The sequence below is a fragment of the Physeter macrocephalus genome, chromosome 9 (genome assembly GCF_002837175.3).
Source record: "Physeter macrocephalus isolate SW-GA chromosome 9, ASM283717v5, whole genome shotgun sequence".
Lineage (NCBI taxonomy): Eukaryota > Metazoa > Chordata > Mammalia > Artiodactyla > Physeteridae > Physeter > Physeter macrocephalus.
The window spans coordinates 73829629-73843903 of NC_041222.1; the positions used below are offsets into that span (position 1 = coordinate 73829629).

Below are 14275 nucleotides of genomic sequence, written 5' to 3' on the forward strand. Positions count from 1 at the left end.
GGGAAGCCCCTTAGCTTTCCTTTTATACATTCTTATATCACATAGGGAGTTGGTTTGTTTTATTGCTGCCTGAGTCATACCCCCATAGATTCTTATGTAGTATATCTAGAGACAGTGTGGGCACTTGGATTTTTTAAAAGCTCCCCAGGTAGTTCTTACGTGTAGCTAACGTTAAGAACCACTGCTCGAGGGTGCCTGATCAGGATGAACCTGTTTTCATGGACAAGCAGTCTGACTGTTGCCATAAATTTCTGCAATGAAGAGATAGGCAATGATTGCCCTAAGACAGAGTTTTCATCCAGAGAATGAGTTGGGAAGTATTACTTTCTCCTCTGTTTTTTGGAAGAGTTTTTGAAGGATTGGTGTCAATTTTTTGAACGTTTGGTAGAATTCACCAGTGAAGCCATCTGGGCCTGGCTTTGTGGGAAGCCTTTTTTTTTATTACTAATTTAATCTCTACTTGTTATAGGTCTATTCAGATTTTCTATTTCTTCTTGAGTCTGTTTTATTTATTTATTTATTTTGGCCACATGACACAGCTTGTGGGATCTTAGTTCCCCAAACAGGGATCGAACCTGGGCCTCCTGCAGTGGAAGCACAGAGTCCTAACCACTGGACCGCCAGGGAATTCCGAGTCCGTTTTGATAGTTTGTGTATTTCTAGGAGTTTTTCCATTTCATCTAGGTGATCTGATTTGCTAGCATACACTTGTTCATAGTATTACCTATGATCCTTTTTATTTTTATAAGGTTTGGAGTAATGTCCCCTCTTTCATTTCTAATTTTAGTGATTTGAATTTTTCTCTTTTTTTGTTTTTCTTGGTCAATCTAGCTAAAAGCTGATCAATTTTGATGTTTTTGGTGAATGGATCAACTTTGTTTTTGTTGATTTTTTTCAATTGTTTTTCTATTTTTTATTTCATTAATTCCTGCTCTGTCTTTTATTATTTCTTTCCTTCTACTTGTTTAGGTTTAGTTTGCTCTTCTTTTTCTAGTTCCCTAAAGTAGAAGGTTAGGCTACTGATTTGAGATCTATCTTCTTTTCTTAAAAAAATTAATTAATTTATTTATTTTTGGCTGTGTTGGGTCTTCGTTTCCGTGCGAGGGCTTTCTCTAGTTGTGGCAAGCGGGGGCCACTCTTCGTTGCGGTGCGCAGGCCTCTCACTATCGCGGCCTCTCGTTGTGGAGCACAGGCTCCAGACGCTCAGGCTCAGTAGTTGTGGCTCACGGGCCTAGTTGCTCCGTGGCATGTGGGATCCTCCCAGACCAGGGCTTGAACCCATGTCCCCTGCATTAGCAGGCAGATTCTCAACCACTGCGCCACCAGGGAAGCCCTATCTTCTTTATTAATAAATCTTTTTAAGGGGACTTTCCTGGCGGTCCAGTGGTTAAGACTCCATGCTTCCACTGCAGGGGGTGTGGGTTCGATCCCTGGTCAGGGAATTAAGATCCTGCAGGCCGAGCGGTGCAGCCAAAACATTTAAAAAAACCAAATATTTTTAGAGCAGTTTAGGTTCACAACAGCATTGAGCAGGACGTACAGAGAGTTCCCATACACGCCCTGTCCCCACACATGTACAACCTCCCCCACTAGAGACGTCCTGCTCCAGAGTGGGACATTCGTTACCATGCATGAACCTGCATTGACTTGTCATCACCCAAGTCCATGGTTTACATTAGAGTTTACTTTTGGTGTTGTACATTCTATTGGTTTTGACAGTGAACCCACTATTATAGTATTGTATCATACAGAGTTGTTTCACTTCCCTAAACATCCTCTGTGCTCTGCCTGTTCATCCCTTCCTTCCCTCTAATCCCTGGAAACCACGATTTTTTTTTTTACTGTCTCCATAGTTTTGCCTTTTCCAGAATGTCATATACAATACTTGGAAACATACAGTATGTAGCTTTTTCACATTGGCTTCTTTCACTTAGTACTTGGAGGAAACTTAAATTTCCTCCATGTGTTTTTCATGGCTTGATAGCTCATTTCTATTTAGGTCTGAATAATATTCCATTGTTTGGATTTCTTTTTTAATGTAAATATATATAGCTAAGTATATATAGCTATAAATTCCCACCTGAGTACTGCTTTTGTTGCTTGTCATAACTTTTGGTATGTTGGGTGAAGCACTGTTTGTATAGGAAAGGCAGGATAAATGCTTGCTTACTTCCATTTATTGACAAGTTTTGGAAATAATGAGTGGGCTCCCTAGTATGCCAGTTATGAATTATTGACTTTCAGTTCCAAATTTATCCTTTTTGCCTGCTCTGTGAAATGGATTTGGGCCCTTTAAATACTTATCTTTTACCAGCTGGCAGGTATTAAGCTTTGTCAGTAGAGGGCAACAGAGAGATACTGCAGGAGGAAAGGGTTTCCTTTCCTGTTTCTAGTGTTTGGGTTGGGCAGGCTTCTGTGCTGTAGGCAGCTTCTCCAGCGTCTGGTTCCTGTGCTTCAGCACCTGGTTTCTTCAGTGTATGATGGCCAGCAGCCAGAAATTTCTCCTGGCACCTCCCCCAACAAAGTGGTTTGTAGTAGACGGCCTCTTGTGAGACGTGTCCCCAAGAATGGCTTTCCCCAGCACCATATAAGGTAGATTTCTGGCAACTTCCACCAGTGCAGCACCACAGCAGCTTCCCTATCTAGTGAGCCATAGGCACATCCCCTCTAACAAAGTCTGCACCTCAGCTCTGGGGTGATCTTCACTGGACACTTTATCTCAGCCCTAGAGGAAGTGGCTGTTCCTTACATTGCTAATCCTGTATTCTTTTAGAGTTCTCTTTTGCTTCTTTACTAGTCAGTCCCTTATTACTCTAATCCCTTGTTATAGTTAATAAGTCTTTAAGTAAATAAAACCTTCCCTGTTCAAATTACTATGTGGTTCCTCTCTCCTGACTGGACTCAGACTGATACAACTGGCAGTTTCTAAAGGGGATGATAAGGTTTTTTGTTTGATGAACTTATCTGTCAAAATTAAGGATTTATGTTTAATCCTTTTATCAATGAAGGATAAAACTAATGGACATCATAGAAGACAGCTGAAATGTCTAAAACTGACAAGATATACAAGTCTTGTGTAGCTACAATATACAAGAAACCATCAGCAAGAAAAATTGAGCAACCTCAACAGAAAAATGGGCAGAGGATGTGAATAAGCAATCTACAAAGAGAAACTCGAAAGGGCACTAAGAAATGTTCAGACTCAGTTATCAGAGAAACTCAAATTAACAGAACAATGAGATTATCGCATCACACCGTTTGGTTTAAAAAACATTTGGAAGCTGGATAATGGTTGTATCTCAAATATACCTTAGATCTGCCCTCCTCTCCATCACATTTGCTGTCACTCTAGTCCAAGGCCACCATCTTCTGTATTAACATAATACAAAAATGCAACTTTTCTGACCACTTATATTCTTGCTCCCCCACAATTCACTCTTCGCCCGGGAGCATGAGAAATCTTTAAGGGTAATTCAGACACTGAAACTGAGTGCCCCTAAAACCGAGTTCCCTTACTGAGTATGATTAATCTCTCTATCCAAGACTTTATTCCCTCTCTTGTGTTCCCTCTGACCTCCATCCTGTGCTAACTGAACATTAATCAACCAGAATCAGATGACAAAAATTGCTGTTGTCAGTAACATTGTTAATGTACTAAAAATCACTATTATAGAGATAATTAACGTACAAACTCAGGACAAGATGAGCTCCCAAGCCAGGGACCACCAGCCCAGAGACTTGTAAACCAGAGACATCCTGACTCCCGAAACTATGATTAAGAAATGTCACCAGATGATGATCAATCCCAGCCTCTTTTATCTTCCCCTTTAAAAAACAAAACGAAAAAAACCCTAACTCAAAAACCAAGTTGGAGTGGATCTGAGGCTTGTCTCACTCTTTGGCTTGGTGCCCTGCAATAAGCACTGTACTTTTCTTCACCAAAACCTGGTGTCAGTAGATTGGCTTTGCGTCGCATGGAGTGAGCAGACCCGTGTTCAGTTAGGTAACAATACCACTTCGTTGCTTAGAACCTTTTAACTTCCTGTTGGTCTTCGAATAAAATCCATTATCATGGCCTGCAGGTGATCCACGTGATCTCCTTACCTACCTCTCCAGTTTCATACTGTGCCACTCTCCTTGTTTACTGCTCTCCAGCAAATATTTCAATAACTTGAACACTTAAAGCGCTTTCCTTCCTCCATAGCTTTTGCACATGCTATTCCCTCTGAATCTTCACATAGCTTACCCTTCTCATCTGTCCTTTTACTCAAAGAAAGCTGGCCACCTTTTCTGGAGCAGATCCTAGTAAGTCTCCATCACTGCTACCCTACTTATTTCTTTCATAACGCAAATTATTAGTCTGTAAATATAAATTACTTAGTTTTAACCTCCCCTGCTAGACAATGCACTTCATTGAGGGCAGAGACCATGTTTGTCTTTTTCACCATTAACCTCCAGCACTTAGAGCAATGCCTAAGACAAAAATAGTCATTAGAATGTATGTGAATGAATGACTCTATTTTGTGTTCTTGGGGAAGCCTGGACCAGTGAATTACTTTACAAATGCAGATGCTTCACACTTAAACGTTGTGTTCTAGTTAGTAATGCAACAACAAAACACACAAACAAAAGAACGCCACACATTCACTCAAAACATTTTGCACTTTAAAAATTATCAGTGCCTCCAAACTTTTCCCCCCTCACGTTGTGTCCATCTGCCCGTTCAAGTCCTTTATCATTTCTAATAAATGGTTTTTCGTTTTCTAAACTGATTTATAAGAGCTATTTGTATGTTACCCTTTGATCGTTTGTTTTGCAGGTATTTTTTCCCAGACCGCCTTTTGACTACTTAGTTTTTGTTTTAGTTCTAAGCCTGAACTACTCTAGTAAGGAGGTGCTGTCTGAGGTGACTCCGGAAAACCAGGTGAAGCTGGTTGGGTGGGAGGGTAAAAGGGCACGGTAGCAGGAGAGCACAGGGACTCTCAAAAGGAAAACAACTATTGATTACGCAAGTCCGGGCCCGCCTATCCTCCTGGTATCCTAGCCACTTACAGCCACTAGCAACCTCCTTCAGCCCGGAGCCTGGCGCGCCTGTCTGACGTCACGGACGCACCGCACAGTTGACTCAGGCCGCGCAAACTCCGTGGCCGTCTACCGGGCGCGCAGAAGCGAATATTCACGCGGCGCCGGAAGTCCAAGGCACGTGACCGGGTGACAGCGCTCGCTGGGCTGCGGGGCTCGCTTTAGGTGTTGCGGCACGGGATGGCGGAGGCGCCTCCTGTCTCAGGTACTGTCCTGGCCCGCGCGGGACTGGGCCCCTCTCGGGGAGCGGAAATTGAGTCAGTGACGAGTCCTAGGGCACCGGCCATTCGTATCGCTAGAGTGGCGCGTACTAGGGTTGGAGATACTGGCTCGGAAGGGCCAAGCCACGCGCGTCGTGCAAACCGAGATCTTAACCATCCTTGACTGCGTAGTGAAGCCTGGCACCTGGTTTCTAAGGAAAATGGGTTTGTCCCGCTGCGTCGATGTGGGTGTCCCGCCCTCTCCAGGGCTCAGCCCGGCCTTCCTAGGGCAGCGATATCCGACAGGCGGGCGTCGGCCGGGTTACCGCCCGTGACGGTGTCGGGCTCTCAACGCGCGGCGGGTTTGCTCGCTGCTGTTAAGATGTATTGGTGCGTCCTGAGGCAGCGGCGCGTGCGCGAGCCGAGCACCCGTGGTCTCCAGTGTCAGCCTGCCACGAACTCGCAGTGTGAAGTCTCGTTTTTCTCATCTGTGAATTGGGAGTAAATGAGTCAATTACAGTGAAGGTTCCCGCCGCTGCTGTACCTGTTACACAATTGTTAGCTTACTTCTCCTCCCGGAGTTGCCTTTGTGTGCAGAGACAGCCTCATTTGGCTGTTAATAAAACATCCATTTCCACTTCCTTCAGGGTACCTTAGATCTTTGTTTTCCCAACTCTTTGGACAGTGACCGAAAAGGAATATTTTACATGGTGACCTCAGTGCACACAGACATAAATATAAAAGCGAACCAAAAATTTCAAGAAGCAGTGGTTTGCCTTACTATATGCAATACACTCTACTACATATTTCGTTTGAAAAAATACTTGTCCCAACTCACTGCATGATTTGATTTCATGACCCACTTTTTCTGAAAAACAGGGCAGCAGTTTGCAGCATGAGGTTTGTGAACAGTCATGAATTTGAGTCTTCGTTCTGCTACCTCCCAGCTGTTGGGGCACCGAGAAGAGTATATATGTATTTGTGTACTTGGTGGCAGGTAAAATGGATTTACTACTGTGGGCCTTGGTCAAAAAAGTTGGATAACACACTGCATTGGTGTACCCTAGTCCTGATTTAGGTATTAATTCATCTTGGAGTGTAGGGACCTTGTTAGGCTGGTATTTTGTTCTTCTCCCACCCATTTTTTCCCCAAATCCTTTAAATTGGATCCGTTGGTCTTCCTATCCTTAGGCTCACTTCTGGCCCATTTCTACACCGTTCAATTCAAAGCAGAATTGAGTGGGGCTAGTTGTGAGTCATAGTTTGGGGCTATGGTGTTGTGCCCCAGGTTACAACCTCTGCCCCACCTACTGAGGCAAAGTCTCCTAGTCCAAAGACCTCCCCAGTCTGTCTCCTGTGCCTTAGTTTGTTTTTGCCTTAGTTCCTATTCCATATTCTTATTTCAGCATCATCTCTAACCCACACCTCCATCCCCACTCAAGGTTTAATTCTCTTACCTGCTATTGTCCTGGAACACCAGCCCAGTCCAAGGGGTATCTTTCTGCCCATGGGCAGACTTTCTTGTGCCAACTTTGTCTCTGGACTCTATAATCTACAGTTGGATTTTCCCTTACTCTGCTCCACCCACCCGTTGGTCACCTACCATGGTATTATCTTGGATCTTACCTTATCTTGATCTTATCTTATCTTGGGTACCACTTGCACTATAGCCAAGCCTTGGGGATGAGACATCCTCTTTATTGAGTAACTTCCAGCTGCTCAAAATAGTGAAAAAATAAAGGTGTCTCAGATCTTTGTGTTCAGATTCCTGTGCCCTTTTCCCCTTCCTCATGTCTCTTAAGGATCTTTCGGAGGGCTTTGCCCACTGCCTCATGTCTGGTGGAACACATACTTTATATGAATAGGTGCTGCCCTGTCTAGATTCTCAAGTTGCATCAACTCTTTGCTGCTTAACATGAAAACACCCTCTTCCCATCCTTTACCAGGCTATTCTGGACAACTTTACTGACGTTTTTCTGCCCCTCTTCAAGCAGAAGAAAACTACAGAATACCCACTTGGTCTAATCTACCCACTCCCCCCTCTAAGTTATCTCTTGTATTTCTGGAACACCTTCTCTGCCACCTTCTGAATTTGTCTAATTCTCTCGCCGTTTTGTAAAGCCCTCCAGCCCACCCCCAGAATTCTGCCCATTGAAAGCTTTCAGGACAAATCCTGGATTGAGAGAGGTTACCCTGTGACCTTTATGATCTAGCTCAGTTCTTAAGTATGTTTCTGTGGTATGGGCCACCCAACCACTCACATTGGAGCGTAATATAAGAGTGTGATCTCTAGGGTCACATAGCCTGGGGTGGAATCCTGAATCTGCTTTGAAATACCCCTGTGGCCTTGGGCAAGTTACTTACTCTCTACAGTGTCTCAATTTTCTCATCAGGAATGTAAGGATTAAATGAGTTAACATATGCAAAGTGCTTAGAATAGTGCCTGACACATGTTAAGTACCTAATAAATGTTAGGGCTTATTATTAAACCTGAAACCCACAGGCTGTGCACTGCACCCATCTGTGGTCAAGTCTGTGTTTCAGATAGTTTGTAGTCCTAACGGCAACAATAAAGCACTATTTTAACCACTTTATACATGTTACTAACCTTGCTTTAATCTTCATAGCAACTCTTTGAAGTAGGGATTCTTACTATTCCATTATTGAGATTAAGTAGCTTGCATAAAGACACAAGTGATGGGCAGGGATTTAAATGCAAATTCCAGGCCCTATTGATTCATAGAATATTCTGTATGCTACACATAGTTCTGACTTTGCTACTAACTGGTTTTGTCTCCTTAGGCAAATCATTTCATCTTTGGACTTCAGGGACTGAGTTGACTATAAAGAAGCATGTTAGGGGGAAAAAATGAGTAGGTTGAAGGGGCATATGCTTAATTTATGAGACTCTGGAATTCTGGACCATATTACAGAGATTATGTATGGAAAACCTAAAATATATTCCTGGGGGGAAGAGATGAGATGTACTTATCCTGCTAAGTACTGTCTGTGTGAAGTCTTACTTAAATTCCACAATGACTCTTTGGAATAGTATTATCAACTTTTGTCATGTATGAGGAAACTAAGGCTAAAAGCAATCAGGTGGCATCCCTAAGCTTATACTATAAGTTGGAGGGCCAGACTTTAAACTGATTTTGGCTGACTCCAAAGCCTGTTTACTTAATGCTACCTTAGAGGTTTGAAAGACCACATTGAACCTGCTGATTGATGTCTCACCCCTGAACTGTTTGCTGACCTTACATTTGTCGATAAAGATAAACGTGTTTATAAATAATACCCGATAGCCCAGGTGGGCAGTTTTCCTTAGCAATTCAGCAGTAGCTGCTGGTGAGGGTGCTGGATATGAGATGATTAGTCTTCCACAAGCACCTTGAACCTACCACCTTCACAGGAAACATAGACCTTGTATAGAGACTGTTTTATACAAAGTCCCTAGGAAAGTAACTTTTAGATATGGCTTACAGTCTTCGGGCTTCATGAGTGACCAATTAATTTCTTTACTTGCATGTCTGTTTCTTATGTCCTAGGTACTTTTAAATTCAATACGGACGCTGCTGAGTTCATTCCTCAGGAGAGAAAAAATTCTGGTCTAAACTGTGGGAGTCAAAGGAGACTAGATTCTAATAAAATTGGTAGAAGAAATTATAGTTCACCACCTCCCTGTCACCTTTCCAGGCAAGTCCCTTATGATGACATCTCTGCTCTTCATCACAGTTATCCTTCAGGAAGCAAACCTAAGAGTCAACAGACTTCTTTCCAATCCTCTGCTACTAATAAATCACTCAAGAGCCATGGCCTTCCGAATCAACCTTGGCAGAAATTGAGGAGTGAAAAGCAGCATATCAGAGTCAAGAGAGCACAGGGTCTCACTGACCAGACCTCAGATGCAGCTGGCTTAGAAAGTGTGGCCAAGTCAGAGAGTGGGACAAACCTCAGAGAGCACAGCCCTTCTGAGAGTGAGAAGGAAATTGTCGGTGCAGATCCCAGGGGAGCAAAACCCAAAAAGGCAACCCAATTTGTATACAGCTATGGTAGAGGACCAAAAGTCAAGGGGAAACTCAAAAGTGAGTGGGGTCACAGAATGACTCCCAAACCTGAGGAGGCGGGACCTGAAAACACCAAACCTGTGGGGGTTATCCACCCTGATTCTTCAGATGCATCCTCTAGAAAAGGAGTAGCGGATGGGTATGGGGCCAGGCGCAGCGAGCAGAGGAGATACCCACAGAAGAGGCCTCCCTGGGAAGTTGAGGGGGCCAGGCCACGACCAGGCAGGAATCCACCGAAACAGGAGGGCCAACGGCAAACAAACGCAGGATCCAGAAGCAACATGGCGTCTGTTCCAAAGGAAAATCTCAATGAAAGACCAGCAAAATCTGCCTGTGACAATGGAAACTTGGCAGTTGCCAGCAAGTCTTCCAGAAGGGTTGACCCAGAGAAATGTGCTGTAAGGAGGCAGGATCCTCAGGTAGCATCTTTCCCCCGAGGCAAACAGAACCACATGCTAAAGAATGTGGAAACACATACAGGTAAACCTATTTGAATGGGTGGAAATGTTTTCTCTCTCTTTTTTTTTTTAAGTTTCTGAATAGGTAATATATTCATACAATTTAGAAACCAGAAAATATAAAAAGGTACATAGTAAAAGTCTCTTTCTATCCTTGTTCATCATCTCCTTGGGTCCTGCCACTACCTGCTCCCCTCCCCAATAGGTAACCACTTACTTAGTTTTTATATATCATAAGCAAATACAGGTAAGGAATGTTTTTCTTAACAAATAAGGAATTTTAAAAGTGCAGGTATGGGTGGTATAGATGTTTGGTTACAAGATTTGTTTTGAATTCTGAAAGCACAGGTAGGGGGTGGTAACATCTCCACTGCCTCTCCTGGTTCCAGCCTGCATCATCTCTTGTCTGCTTATCTGCAACAGTTCCTAACTAATCTTGCCATCTCCAGTTTTTCTCTTTGAGTTCACCTCTTATGTCAGCATCAGAAAGTGATCTTTCTAAAACACGTATTGACCTGTGTCACTCCCCTGCCTAATTCTGTTCACTTTTTCTCGTCACCTACAGATTCTGCCTTCTGCCTTTTACCCAGCAGCCTCATCTTCTGCTGCCTCAGTCCCCACCACATTTTACTCCCTGGACTCTATACTGTCATCTTTCCATGCTGTTGCATATGTGGCTCCTTCTGTCTACACTGTCTACTACTCAGCTCACTGGTGAATTCTTACTCATTTTTCAAAAGCTATAGTTTATTCACATGTCCAGAAAACCTTTTGTCACCTCCACAGATAGCATTAATCTTTTCCAGCTCTGTGATATGAACTTCCTTTACATATACATGCTTCTTTATAGCACTTACCACTGGAAACCATCATTTGTTTATGTGTCAGTGCCCTCCACTAGTTTATATGCTCCTTGAAAGCAGAGACCATATTTTTCCTTTCAGTTTTATATCTCTATTGCCTAACACAGCTCTTAGAACACAGTAGGTACTCAGCTCTGACTGTTAGAAAGTTCTTTTCTTACATTAAACTGAAAACTTCTTTCCTGTAAATATTTCCTATCCCCTAGTTCAAATTCTGTCCTCTGGAACTACACAGCAACTAGTCTCTCTCCTCACAGCTTCCTTCCCACTCATTGCACATCAGCTCTTTGCAGTATTTGAAGACACTTCTCATTTTACCCTGAGTGTATATTTTATCCAGGCTAAATAGCTTCATTCCGCCAGCTTTTTCTCATGGACTTTCACCATTCTGGTCTCCCTCCAGTTTAATGTGACATACAGCCTAACACAGGGAGCCACCACCTGCCCAGGCCTGTTTTTACACAGGCCTATAGTTCTAGTTCTCATTTGCTTCACCAGGCAGCCCTTCTTGGGATCTCGACTTGTGTGTGAACAAAGGCAATGTTATACCAGAGTTGTTCTTGAATCCTCAAGGCTGGTTAATAGTTTCCTATTGCGTCATAACAAATTACCACAAATGTAGTGGCTTAAGATAACACAACTTTACTATGCCATGGTTTCTGTGGGTCAGGAGTCTGGGTACAGGTTAGCTGAGCTTTCTACTCAGGGTCTCACAGGACTGAAATTTGGCCAGGGATGCAGTCTCATCTGATGTGTGGGGTCCTTCTTGACGCTCACTGGTTGTTGATAGGATTTAGCTCCTAATGGGTGTAGGATTGAGGTCCCCATTTTTTTGCTGGCTGGGGATCACTCTCAGCTCCGAGGGGCCACCCGCAATTCCTTACCACATGGCCCTCTTCACAGCATGGTAGTTTGCTTCTTCAGAGCCTACAGGAAAGAATCTGCTACAGATTCTTTACATCTCTCTGACTTCTGTCTCTGATCACTAGACTCTTTTAAAAGGGCTCACTTGATTAGATCAGGTCCACCCATACTTGAGGGGAGATTATCCAGGGCATGCACATCAGGAGCTGGGAATCTTGGAGGCCATCTTAGAGTTCTGCCTAACAAATCTCTCTGGCTTCACATCCCAGCATTTTCTTGAGACCTCTTTATTCATATTTATTGAGTAGGTGCTGTGTGCCAAGCACTGTTCTAGGTACTGGGAATACAGCACTAATGAGATTTACATTCTGGTAGGGAAGACAGGTAGAAAGCACTTAAATATTTAATATGTCAGGTGATGATAAGAGCTAAAATATAAAGCATGTGTGTGTGTGTGTGTGTGTGTGTGTGTGTGTGTGTGTGTGTGTGTGGTATGCGGGCCTCCCCCTGCCGCGGGTGATGATAAGAGCTAAAATATAAAGCAGGGTTGTGTGTGTGTGTGTGTGTGTGTGTGTGTGTGTGTGTGTGTGTGTGTGGTATGCGGGCCTCCCCCTGCCGCGGGTGATGATAAGAGCTAAAATATAAAGCAGGGTTGTGTGTGTGTGTGTGTGTGTGTGTGTGTGTGTGTGTGTGTGTGTGTGGTATGCGGGCCTCCCCCTGCCGCGGGTGATGATAAGAGCTAAAATATAAAGCAGGGTTGTGTGTGTGTGTGTGTGTGTGTGTGTGTGTGTGTGTGTGTGTGTGTGGTATGCGGGCCTCCCCCTGCCGCGGCCTCTCCCGCCGCGGCGCGCAGGCCCAGCGGCCACGGCCCACGGGCCCAGCCGCTCTGCGGCATGCGGGATATGTCAGGTGATGATAAGAGCTAAAAGATTTACATTCTGGTAGGGAAGACAGGTAGAAAGCACTTAAATATTTAATATGTCAGGTGATGATAAGAGCTAAAATATAAAGCAGGGGTGTGTGTGTGTGTGTGTGTGTGTGTGTGTGTGGTATGCGGGCCTCCCCCTGCCGCGGGTGATGATAAGAGCTAAAATATAAAGCAGGGTTGTGTGTGTGTGTGTGTGTGTGTGTGTGTGTGTGTGTGTGTGTGTGTGGTATGCGGGCCTCCCCCTGCCGCGGCCTCTCCCGCCGCGGCGCGCAGGCCCAGCGGCCACGGCCCACGGGCCCAGCCGCTCTGCGGCATGCGGGATCCTCCCAGGCCGGGGCGCGAACCCGGTTCCCCTGCATCGGCAGGCGGACGCGCAACCACTGCGCCACCAGGGAAGCCCCTAAAGCAGGGTTTTTAAAAAAACTTATTTTTGGCTGCATTGGGTCTTCATTGCTGCGTGTGGACTTTCTCTAGTTGTGGCGAGCGGGGGCTACTCTTCGTTGCAGTGCGCGGGCTTCTCATTGCAGTGGCTTCTCTTGTGGAGAGCGGGCTCTAGGTGCGTGGGCTTCAGTAATTGTGGCACACGGGCTCAGTAGTTGTGGCTCGTGAGCTCTAGAGTGCAGGCTCAGTAGTTGTGGTGCACAGGAGCTTAGTTGCTCCACGGCCTGTGGGATCTTCCCAGACCAGGGCTCGAACCCGTGTCCCCTGCATTGGCAGGTGGATTCTTAACCACTGTGCCACCAGGGAGGTCCCATAAAGCAGGTTAAGAGGACAGAGTAACAGGGGCGCCAGTTTACATAGGTTGGTCTCTTTGATAAGGAGACATTTGAACATAGACCAGAAGGAAGTGCAGAAGTGCACCACGTGGCTCTCTGGAGAAGGGCATTTCAGGCAGAGAGAGAAGCAAGTGTAGATTGGGGTGGGAGGGGGGCGTTGTGAGTAATGAAGAGGTGGGCAGTAGGGGAGGTCAGAGAAATCACAGGGGCTGGGTCATGTGAGGCTCTTAGATTTGGTTCTGAGTAGGAAGATAAGAAGCAGCTGGGAGGTTTTTGGAGACGGGATGGCATGATCTTACAAGCATTCTAAAATGATGACTCAGTCAGCTGTGTGAGTAATGGGCCCTAAGGAAGCAAGGGGATGAGTTAGGAGGCTGTTGTGGTAATTCAGGTACTTGATGGAGACTTGGATGAAGGTATCAGTGGTGGAAGAGGTAAGAATTGGTTAGACTCTGGGTGTATTTGGGAGGTAAAACTGACAGAATTTACAGATAGACTGGATGTTGGATGCGGGAGCATGAGAGGAGTCCAGGACGCAGCCAGGGTGTTGTGCCTGAGCAATGTGGAAGGTGAGAATTGCCGCACAGTGCAGTGGTAGCGCGTGGGAGGGGAAAGCAGTGTTCATTTTCTAAACTTTTCACTTTGGAATAATTTTAGATTTATAGAAAGTTTGCAAAGATAGAACAGAGAATTCCCATACACTCTTCATCCAGCTCCCTGTAATGTTAACATCTTCTTTGTCAAAACTAAGAAATTATGGTTTTCTCAGGGTATAGAGTCATGTACCAAAATGTTCATTGCAGCTCTATTTACAATAGCCAGGAGATGGAAGCAACCTACTCGTCCATCATCGGATGAATGGATAAAGAAGATGTGGCACATATATACAATGGACTATTACTCAGCCATAAAAAGAAATGAAATTGAGTTATTTGTAGTGAGGTGGATGGACCTAGAGTCTGTCATACAGAGTGAAGTAAGTCAGAAAGAGAAAAGCAAATACTGTATGCTAACACATATATATGGAATCTAAGAAA

At 44.6% G+C, this 14275-nt stretch overlaps 1 protein-coding gene across 1 annotated transcript in view; it reads left to right on the forward strand.

The window, feature by feature from the left end:
• Positions 1-5182: 5182 nt before the first annotated feature.
• NFX1 (nuclear transcription factor, X-box binding 1) overlaps positions 5183-14275 on the forward strand; it is an 83439-nt gene continuing 74346 nt past the window's right edge. The window contains exons 1-2 of the mRNA XM_024132854.3: positions 5183-5287; positions 8831-9829. Of these exons, the coding sequence (XP_023988622.1) occupies positions 5263-5287; positions 8831-9829 (1024 nt within the window). The 5' untranslated portion in view covers positions 5183-5262. The remainder of the gene's footprint in view (positions 5288-8830; positions 9830-14275) is intronic.